We start from the raw sequence: 10,789 nt of genomic DNA, 5'->3' as shown, positions 1-10,789 counted from the left end.
ATGAGCCTAGAGGAAAACATCTCCATGGACTTGCAAGTTCAACCCTCTGAGCATCTCTGCTATGTCCGCTGCAACTTCTGCAACACTGTTCTTGCGGTAATTTTACGTGGATATATATATATATATAGATCAATTATTCTTTCTTCAATACTGTTACCTTCTTACCCGTTTGATGTCGGTATATATATATATAACACTATGGAAACTATACAACATGATCTAATTTTCTTCTTTTTATACTTGCTACTTGCATGTGAAGATATTAACATTAAATATTACCATGAACATGAAAAGATTTGAAAAAACAAAGGTAAAATGTTTGCATCCAGAAGTGACTGAGTGTTTTATAAATCATGTATGTTTTTCTCCTATATATTGTCAAAAATGGATAGGGGAAGAAATTTTCATGTTGAGCGTATGTACTATAAGAATGAAACTCTAAAATTATAAACACCATATATAATCACTTGTAATTCTTGGATCTTCTTTTATGTTTCTTTTTGTGTTTTTGTTTTCATTAATTTCTTGTTTGTGAATGTAGGTTGGGATTCCATGCAAACGGTTGCTGGACACAGTGACAGTGAAATGTGGTCATTGCAGTAACCTCTCCTTTCTCAGCACAAGACCTCCACAGCAAGCTCCCTGTCACCAAATGAGTCTCACTTTTCAGGTATAAATTTCTCGATCCATACATACACTCCAAGAAAGAGGCCACCAGATTTATGAAACGCAACGCATCTGCTCGATCTATAAAAATAAAATGTAGAATTGGACCAAAAAAAAAACTAGTGCAGCAGCTTGGAATTCTTTTATCAAGAAATGGTGATAATTAAAATACTATACATCTTCTTAATCATATAATGATATATATAACTAATGCTAGGTGATCCATTTATTTATTTTAGGAGAAGCAGAGCTTTTGCCAAGATTTGAAACTGGGAAATTCCTCATCATCGACTTCCAGTGAGCCATTGTCCCCAAAAGCACCATTTGTTGTAAAACGTAAAAAACCCTTGCTCACCTGTACATACATATTCAATTATAGATAAAAATAACTTCTGGCCTTCAACTCTACACAATTTATTTCTCCTTTTTTGGCAGCACCTGAGAAGAAACACAGGCTTCCATCAGCCTACAACAGGTTCATGAAGTAAGGGCAAGAGTTTTCATTATTTCTGCTGTTTTGTCCATCAACAAATCTGTTTTTTTTTTTTTTAAATTGTGTGACCTTCCATGATGTTAATCTTTTATATATTCATGTTTCTTCAATTGGAATTAACTTGTACCAGTTGCCTATTGTCAGACCTTCCATTTCCGTCGCGGTTCTATTATTTAATTACTATATACATATTAGGTTCTATTATTTAACTTTCCATTGTTTATCCTATTTCAAAAAATTATGAAAGAGAGGAAATACAGCGTATCAAAACGGCCAATCCTGAGATAGCACATCGAGAAGCTTTTAGCACTGCAGCCAAAAACGTGAGTTATATTTTCAACTTAGAAAATTTTATTATGTACAACTAAGCTTTTCTTGATCGTTTAAGTTAAAATCTTGATCATTTCTCTGATTTAAACTTTTGTTTGTTATAGTGGGCTAGGTACATTCCTAATTCGCTAACAGGGTCTACTTCTGGAAGCAATAACAATGTAAGAGAATCTCTTTAATAATTTTACAGACAATTTTAATTCGTTATACTGTTGTATGAGCAGCCTCAAGTATTTCTTGATGCCTTTGTAGGGTTTAGGTGTTGCAGGAATGAAGTAATATATGTTTAACCAACAATCCTGAGACACTGGAATTGAGAGTCTACCTGAAGTAGTTGAAAAACCAGTTTGTTGATTTGGTTATTCACGTCTCAAACTTTGTTTTCTTATTATCATGCACTTTATGTCATGTTGATTTGGTGATACTGTTATTCCGATAACTACTACAGCATTAGAACTAGTATGGAAATGGTTAATGTTTGACATTATTAAAATTATGGGTATGCTATTTGCTAAGTTAATTAATCCCGCTTGTAAATTGGCTTCTCGGAGCAAAGATGGATTGCCCCATACCCTAAGTAATGCAGTGGTGTTGCCATGATAGAGATATAAATGTGCAAGCTCAATTACAGTGAGAACTGAATCCTAGGTTAATTAGAGCTTCGACACAGTTGAGTGTCGATAATTCATGGATGAATATAGTCGACTCTAAAATGGTGCATGCAATTTGGCCGCAGTGTTTGTGTTTGGTGGCTAGAGTTTGAGCCTCAATTTGCCGATTTGTCTGTAATTTATAGACTGATAAAACCTCGAACCTCCCGTGATCGATTGAAAATATCTGAATAGATAAGTAGTTAAGCTTGCTTATTAGATCATTAGAAAGCTAAAAGCCTCTTGGCGAATTTACGTCTGAAGTCTAATTAAACCCAATTAGCAAGGTTAATTAAGAATTTAAACGATGAGACCATATAGTAAACAACTTATAGCAGTGATAGCGTTGGCAGTGGGATTCATTTATGCATACAGCTCTGGGTATTACTATGCAATTAAGCTGAAGAAAACAACTTAATAGGAGTGACAGACAGTGAAAATTATCTTATTTCAGCTGGTCTTAGGGGCAAAAATCATACTGGTATATATTCATGGACTTCATTATAGGAGGAGATCATCAACATCAACTAACTACAATTAACTTATTTTACATAAATTACATATAATTCCACTTCTTTTAGCATTGCTTAGAACAGTCACAACATGCATGTGTAAGAGAGTAAAAACATATAGTTTATCGAATTTTTAGGATGGATAACAAAATCAATTAATTGTTACTTAATAGCTTCATAATAAAATCACTAATGATTCTCATAATATTCTATTATATATATGATATCACAAACTATTATCTTAATCCCATAAAACTCATATCAATCAATAACTAAATTAACGATCTTTCAATTGTGAATCTGTAATGCCTACATAATTTTAGTTTCATCTGTTCTCAATCGGTGATACTGGGTAACTCTTTTGAATCCGATGACAATCGGCTTGTGTTGGTGAATTATAAGTAATTGCATTTAGTTTCGAAGACTTGGAAAAATAAATAAATAAAATTTATAGGTAGGTCAAATATTATTAAGGAGAATGTCAGGTAGTGTACTTTTAACCAATCGCTCCGGATCGGGTGGTTCGATAGAGACTCTTGAGTGTATTACTCAAAAGATCTCAAGTTTGAGTCTCTCTTCGATTGCTAATAGGGGTGACCACTAGAATTCTTACCTGATTGGTAATTCCAGGGTCCCAAAATATTAGTTGAGGTGTGCATAAACCTATCCGAATACTCTCAGTCATTAAAAAAAAAAAAAAAAAAACAAATTGTTAAGTAGAGAGCTTTTAACTATGCTGATGATTGTTTTCACATCACGTGAGAAAACAAATTAAAAAAATAAACTTATGATGTGAAATTAAATCCATATATAGTTGTGGAAAAATGAATTTAGTGGTCCATTTATACCCATGAATTATGAGGCAAAACAAAGCCCAATCTCCATGTATTGGGTTTGTAAAACTTTAGACACATACTCTTCCAAAATGGATCTAATTAAACTACTAAATGTCGTATTAAATAGTGTAATTAAATGGCATTAGCATGCATCATTAGTGACGTCTCTTGATTTAAAATAAATTAGAAAGTTGGAAGCATATTGCTATATATGTATAATTACTTTGCAGAAATAAAAGATATGGTGAATCTGAGGATTTGATAGTTTATAACCAAGTTGTGCCACATACAACTTGAGATGCTGCCTTTTACAGCTCACTACCACATACAAATCACGAATGGGCCACCCCACTTTTGACCCTTCAACCTTTGACTCTTGATGCAATGACAATGTGGAAATTGACTGGTCAAAACTACTCCAAGAATTTTGGGATAGTTTATATAAAGCTGGGTGGTTTTTATAAGTTGTTGTTGAAAAGTAATCATGCCCACAAACCATGAAAGTACATCTAGTTGCTCAAGCATATATGACCCTTTTGAAATAAACAAAAAACAGCTCTATAAAGAATCTAATATTAAAGTTTTTTTCCTCATAAAATACTGCATTAGTGACTCAGGAATCCTATACCAAACTATCAAAGTGGCATATTTATCTTGACTTCTAGTTTGTCCCTCCACTGCAACCCAAGTCATGGACTTATGGGAATGGAAGATGGGGAGTGGAGGGTTGTTCAATCAGCATCAGTAAAAACACTTCAGGTATACCTAGTACCTGTATAAGTGACAACTCAATTCTTAAACCAGCATAATCCTCTCTATTATAAGGGTAAAAGAGTCGAGGGAAAGACCGCCACAAGTGCTCAAACTTACATCCCTTTGGCCTTTACAATCATAAAACAACGACAACTGAAAGTGTAAACTAAAAAGGCAAAGGAGTTAAACTGATGCAACAAAGGACTTCACAATAAGAAAACCCAGATAGTTTTTCCTGTTATATACTTAATTGCATCTAAAGTGTCTACCAGCATTTTACCATTGCACAAGCAAAACCGGTTAAAACTTTTTATGCTAAGTATCTTGGAAAGCCTCCATTAACCTGCACAAAAAATAATCGATATCATTCACTCATCGAGGTAAATTAGATAATCAGCAAAAAACATATCTAGGCAATTCACCGTTTGTTCAAGTGTCCTGTGACATTTTCTTCAGATATTCTTCATCGAAATTCAGTGTTGCAGATGTAATTCAAATGCATTAAGCTTTTGGACAACTTTTTAACCAAGAATTTTAAATTCTTTTATGATTTAATTTCTTATCTACAGCTCTGATTATAAATTCCAGTACAACATGTCATTCATTCAAAATGAAAAGCATTTCATATGAAATGCATACGCAGGCGATGTTCTACTCCCAAAGCATGTTGAAATCTAATTAGCAAACAAAGATTCACATGCTAATGCTTATGTACCTCATTTACAGCTTAAGAGGTCGAGAAGCAGCACAAATCATCATTTTGCTGCTTTTCTTGCATGCAATTCCTCTGTTGCTCCACTCTTTTTAGATGTGATGAAAGTTGTATCAAATCAACAGTGGTCCCATCTTCAGGAGGGAGAAAGTACCTGGCCTTTAAAAGATCAGACTTTTGAAAAACTCCATCTGCTTCGACTTCCAAGTCAACAGCATGACCAGCATCAGGAACCATAATGGAGCCTGTCTGAGCACTATCCACAGAGTTCATTCCAGATGAATACAAGCCATCTGTTGCATATCTTTCCAAAGACATTACACCTACAGGTTTGTCAAAATTTAGGTCCAGAGTATGATGGACACGGCTGGTTTGATTGATCAAAGGCCCAGGCATTTGAATTCCTGATGAATGACTTGACAAGTTGTGTGACTGAGCTGACAGAAGAGAGAGAGCACAACTGGAGTGTGAAATCCCAGGTGGTGTATTACAAACATTATAGCTTTCAGTTGCCCAAGGAGGAATTCCAGAATTATGTTGTTTCTCATTGCCTTGTAGATGGAGGAGAGATTTTGTTAGCAGTTGCCCATTTGTGATGGTTGTTGCAAATTGAGGATGGGTGAATGGTTCCTCCTCAAACTTGAGACACTTTAGCAGATTGGCTTGCTCATTGCTTTCAGGGAAAAGAATGCCCCCTGGATGTAATTCTGGGAAAACAAAGGATGCTCCTTTTGGTAATGAAGTCCCCAGAAATTTGGTGCCTGCTGAACCTATACATGTTAAACATTAATAAAGAAATATATTTGTGTTTACAAATGGAAAATGTAAAGGTTTGAAAAAAGATCAGTAGTTGATTATCTAAGTTACTTGATGATCTTATAAAGGTTCCGCAGATATGTAAGAGTACTCTAAGAAATTTAAGCTTAATTTGCTTCCAAACAATGAGTAATTGATTATTGAAGGTTACTTGATGAGCCTTAGAATAACTCTGCAAAATGTTAAGCTCTAATGACTTTAAGATTAGGGGGTGCAAAATGAAGATGACAAAGCAAGATTTCCAGGCTATAATTTGCTTTAACTTTTAATTTTGCTTATATCAGTGATATACCGCAGTATCATCATGTCATGCATGATTCATAATTCAACTGCATTCATACTACCCTGAAGTAGCTCCCAAGACCTTCATATTTGTCCATGTCAATAATTGCAGAAGCTTAAGATTATAAGAGGTCATCTTAAAATAGAGTTAAACAATAATGAACCCCATCAACTACATGCTGAAATCAATTAACAGACTTATAATATGGACTCAATCATATAAACATACGCATTCATCCAAACACAAGTCCACCTAACTCTGTGTGATAGTTTAGTTAATTAAAGACGGAAATTTTCAGAACTCAGACACATGCCCTCTTTAAGTAAAAGAGGTTAAGATATTACGTTGAAAAACCATTAATTCCAAAAGTTCTAGTTATAAGAAATGCCCAACAATATTTTTTAAAGTAATATTCAATACTAACCCAAGTGTCTCTAGACCTATGAATATTGTTTATTTTTCTCATAGTTTTTTTAGCATGTTATTCTAGAACAAAATGAATTCATTCTTCTTTACACAAAACTGGATTAGTTTTTATGTGTATAATTCATGCTTTTTCAATTATCTCATAAGAGGCTCACATCATACATACAACATTAAAGGACAAAGAGACATAATTGATATATGTAACCACCACATATCATTGTTGCTGTCAAGAAATTTATGATGGCATTTCTTTATACCCCATTAGTAGTTAATGCCAATCAGATTAGTAATAAATGGATTCTAGTGGGCATTATTGGCTTCCTTTATTGATTCTAAATGATATGTACTGATGATCACAGCATAAAGCGAATTAAAAGAAACCATAATGGTTGATGACTTGCCCATTTCTAAATGTGGAATAAAGGACTTTCCTAAGATGGAAGTTTTTTTTTTTTTTCTTTTTTTTTTTTTATAGCCGTAAACCTTGACCCAGTCAAAAGGCATAAGGCAATGGGAAACGTTATATCAATAGAATGGCACTAAGGAACAATAGAAGTTATCATGCTCTGATGACAAAGTACTTGAAGCATGTCCTTAAGACACAACAAAAAGTTGCAAGGATGGGTTTGTCCTTTTTGTATCAATTATAAGATACATGTCTCTAATGAATCCACTGGACTGAAAAGATAAAATTTTCTGTACAGAATTATTGTCAATGTGCATCATTGTCAGGTTCAGCTAATTTAATAAGTCTAAAAGCAAAATCGGTAAAATCAGAATAAAAACAACTATCTACAGGGCATATGCATGAAAACAATAAGAGAAATTATTGGACAAAAGGGAAGCAAAAAAAAGCAAAGGAAAGAAACACTGAATCTTATATTAACAGTATGAAACAAAGTGTATCCAATGCAATGAAAACATTTTTCTTGTAACCGTTTATGTTAAATAGAAAATATATAAATGCAAGAAAAAGGACTTGCATCAAATATCAGATTGATTACTATCCCTGAACACAAGCAAAACGAGTTATTAATTTCGCAGATGGTGCAGATCACAGCAGAGGCAGAATTGATATAAAAACATTTACACAGGTTTATAATTTGTGGATATATATGTAACCTCTTTAGATATTCAAGGAAGGAGGAGCTTATATATCTTCAATTCAATTAGACACAAATGGGACTCAAATTTTCTTAGTTGGTATCATAGCACGCATTGTTCATACCTTGATATGATTGCAGCAACTTATGTGGTTTACCAGAGAGGATATTGAATTGAGGCTTTCTCCTACGCTCATTGTGGCCTGCTAGGCGTTTACGACAACTGCGTTTACTATCATCAAATTCAGCTAGCAAATGAAACCTGTTTAACCAAAAACCTTGATCATCAACACATAGTGAATCAACAAGAATAAATAGTAATATACAAAGCAAAGCAGACTAATATAGATTCTTCATTCATAAAATTAAGGATAGATAATGTAAAAGATTAAAATATAACCATAAATTTTGAGGCAGAATTGTCATAGCAAAGTAACCTACCAAAGTGAATCCAGTACTAAAGACCTTAAAACTTGCATAGGACTCTAAACATGTAATCTTGATTTCTCACTGTTTGGTCATCTCTTTCAAGGTCATTTGGTTTCTGATAAGCAGAGGAAATATTCCACCAGGATCAAATTATCTTTTCTTTTTCCCCCATGAACCCTTTGCCACAGTTAATAAAGCTCAAAATTCCTTCCTTCGATGAGGATCCTATGGTCGTCTATGACTCCAAGATACCACATGTGCATGCATTAAGGAATATAGCTCAAATGGCTTAGCTATGTCTTGCAATTGGTGAGCATTGATGGAAAACCATTAATGTCACTAAATGCAGATTCTGATTGAAAACACAACCAAGCAAAAGATTCTTTAGGTCACCAAACTGTCAACTGTCTTCCGGTTTCCCTTATTACTCACGAAATGTGGCATTTGCCTTTCACTCCGTTTGGGGTCTGTATTTTTAAGCTAGATTTGGAGTTTCAGGATCCAGTTCACAAAACTTAAAGAAGTTGCACTGTGAATATGAACAGAACTAAAGGCTCATCTGTTTGAAGAACAAGTTTTCATAGGCTTGGAAGGAGAAGATTGGGTAAGAATTTTTGTGGGTATATCTGTTTTGTGTGCAAGGAGAGACAGTCAAGAAGTTGTTATCCTATTGATTTCTTAAAAGCAGAGCAAAATATTTAGTCTGTTTCATTGCCTCCCTTGATTCTTTGGTACATCCTGTTTTCAAGGCAAATGAATATTTCTCTGTTTCTAATCAATACTCCTTGCTTAACACTCATTATAAGTTTTCCCAAATGAATTGCAACTTCTGAAGTTATTCATACAGAATATTCAAAATGAGGTTAGATCATAGCTATGAGCCAATTTAAGTGCAATATGGGAATAATAATGTTCACTTACATAAGTAACAGCTTTGATATCTATCAGAACTTGAATATAATAAAAGAAAAGTAAAGGCTGGAGGGAGGGAAAAAGAAAAACCAACCTGCTACACTGCTGGCAAAACCTTTGCTCATAGCCATTAACTATAACTTTGGGAGTCTTCGTGTGAACCTCACAAACTTTATGCCTTTTGTGGTAATCCTTTGAGGAGCTAAGATTTTTGCTACAGCCATAAACTTGACAGAGGGGAGTTTGAGAGCATGAACTTGTTATGCGAGCTTTCTTCGCCGTCAAAGATGGACGCACAGAAGATAAAACCGACTTCTCCTTCCAAAATTCACCATTCTGCGTATCTACACAATCAACCAATCTCCCTAGCTTTAAATCAATAAGTGTAGAATCCTGACTATTGGAAACCATACAAGAACTTGAAATTTTCGATCCAGATTCCTCTTCCCCAAAAAATGAACTTGAAGTGACCAGACAAGTAGGATTAGTCACTCCTTTTCTAGAATCACAACCAACTTCACCCTTCACTGTACCTCCGCTTGTGCTACTAAGGAAAGGTTTTTTGGTCACATCAGTAAAACCAAGGTCCATAAATTCCATACCCTCAACTGCGTCACTATCTGAAATAAGCTTATTAATATCAAAACTATACGAGGGTTTACTTTCCCATTCCATGAATGTTTTTCTAGTTCTAGAAAAAGAGTCAACTGGTAAGTCTACTTCATCAGAAAACAAAAGGCCTTTTCCCTCAGAGGAATAGCTCCAAGACTCCACCATAGAACAGTGTATCAAAGTTGCACAAACTATTCAATACTTTCAAATGCCAACCACAATTCAAGAAACGACGCAAATCGCTCCAAAAGCCAAGTAACTAGGAAAGATAAACAAGCACTGCAAAAAACGAGAAACAAACTCGTTCAACCTCTGTAAAATTTAAATATTCAATTGCAGATACAGCATAGAAGCAATAACTCTAAAATCAATGAAAATTAACTTGAAACTTCTATTCCATTTATTTCTTCAGTTTTTCAAGCTAACAACATGAGCTGATTAAACGACTCAAAATGCAAAACCCACCCAGTTTTCAGAATCATAAATATCAACCACTTTCACTCTCAAAATCCCAAGAAACAGTAAAAAGCTTAAAACTGAGAATTCTCGTTTACAAGAAAGTCAAAAGATTAGAAGATAAAAGCATTAAAACATCATTTAAAAATTATAACAGAGGAAATTCCAAGTGTTATTGTATTTTCTTACACTTTCAGAGTAACCAAACAACAGATCCTTGACACACAGTGAGAAATAGCGGAGGACAAACAGAGAGAATGTGAAAAGAATAATAGAGGTATGTTAGTTTAATAACTCACCAGAAAAGCAAAAACAGTGAGTGGGTCTAAATTGAAAAGGTGAGAAGTGAGAAGGTCGAGGGAGATACATATACACATATATACATATAGAGCGTGACTGTGTGAGTCAACATGATTTCCCCTACAGGTATAGCTGCTCCGTGTCTCAAAAGCATGACCATTGTCCAGGTCTTTTGTAGCTTTTTTGAATTTCCAATTTTGTACACAATTACACAAGTGTTGGGATTCTTTCGTTGACGCAAAGGTCAAGTAACCTAACTTTATTTGTTTAGGTAATTAAATTCCATTTTATTAAAACTTTATTTATTTAGGTAATTAAATTCTATTTTATTAGAATGTTTGTCTTTCTAGTCCCAGTCCCACGCCACATGATCACTGAGTTTTTTTTTTTTTTTAATTCCGGAGTGTTATCTTCGGAATCCTAAAATTAATAATCAAATAAACTTTCAATAATTATCTTTAGTAGTAATTATAAAGATTCAAATTTAAAATTTCTTTAAT

The 10,789-nt window shown here is 34.1% G+C and overlaps 2 protein-coding genes across 3 annotated transcripts; one reads left to right on the top strand and one right to left on the bottom strand.

The window, feature by feature from the left end:
- LOC116104985 (protein CRABS CLAW) lies at positions 1 to 1,768 on the top strand. The gene is made up of 7 exons (XM_031391408.1): positions 1 to 96; positions 542 to 670; positions 906 to 1,002; positions 1,102 to 1,150; positions 1,407 to 1,482; positions 1,594 to 1,650; positions 1,742 to 1,768. Exons 1-7 carry the CDS (start codon positions 1 to 3, stop codon positions 1,766 to 1,768), a joined length of 531 nt encoding a protein of 176 aa, XP_031247268.1.
- A 2,728-nt stretch (positions 1,769 to 4,496) lies between these two features.
- On the bottom strand, positions 4,497 to 10,322 carry LOC116104980 (squamosa promoter-binding-like protein 6). Of its 2 annotated transcripts, none has more exons than XM_031391404.1 (5): positions 10,179 to 10,322; positions 9,016 to 9,792; positions 7,706 to 7,842; positions 4,956 to 5,713; positions 4,497 to 4,583 (listed from the first exon to the last, which is right to left on the bottom strand). In XM_031391404.1, exons 2-4 carry the CDS (start codon positions 9,696 to 9,698, stop codon positions 4,968 to 4,970), a joined length of 1,566 nt encoding a protein of 521 aa, XP_031247264.1. In that variant the 5' UTR covers positions 9,699 to 9,792; positions 10,179 to 10,322; the 3' UTR covers positions 4,497 to 4,583; positions 4,956 to 4,967. The 2 variants fall into 2 exon arrangements, with proteins under 2 accessions (XP_031247264.1, XP_031247265.1); XM_031391405.1 differs by having other exon boundaries at positions 10,289 to 10,320.
- Between the last annotated feature and the right edge of the window lie 467 nt (positions 10,323 to 10,789).

This window comes from Pistacia vera, unplaced genomic scaffold, assembly GCF_008641045.1.
Source record: "Pistacia vera cultivar Batoury unplaced genomic scaffold, PisVer_v2 Contig490, whole genome shotgun sequence".
Classification (NCBI taxonomy): Eukaryota; Viridiplantae; Streptophyta; class Magnoliopsida; order Sapindales; family Anacardiaceae; genus Pistacia; species Pistacia vera.
The sequence above is the reverse complement of the archived record's forward strand: the minus strand, read 5'-3'. Positions and strand labels throughout refer to the sequence as shown.

What these genes read in the sequence shown, in the direction of transcription:
- LOC116104980 (XM_031391404.1), bottom strand. Translation starts at nt 9,698, where the DNA reads ATGGTGGAGTCTTGGAGCTATTCCTCTGAGGGAAAAGGCCTTTTGTTT. An exon ending in TTTTGCCAGCAGTGTAGCAG is followed by an intron (nt 7,843 to 9,015) that starts GTTGGTTTTTCT and finishes TTGGTTAAACAG; the next exon opens with GTTTCATTTGCTAGCTGAAT. An exon ending in GTTGCTGCAATCATATCAAG is followed by an intron (nt 5,714 to 7,705) that starts GTATGAACAATG and finishes TAGGTTCAGCAG; the next exon opens with GCACCAAATTTCTGGGGACT.
- LOC116104985 (XM_031391408.1), top strand. Translation starts at nt 1, where the DNA reads ATGAGCCTAGAGGAAAACATCTCCATGGACTTGCAAGTTCAACCCTCT. An exon ending in GCCTACAACAGGTTCATGAA is followed by an intron (nt 1,151 to 1,406) that starts GTAAGGGCAAGA and finishes AAATTATGAAAG; the next exon opens with AGAGGAAATACAGCGTATCA. An exon ending in TTAGCACTGCAGCCAAAAAC is followed by an intron (nt 1,483 to 1,593) that starts GTGAGTTATATT and finishes TGTTTGTTATAG; the next exon opens with TGGGCTAGGTACATTCCTAA.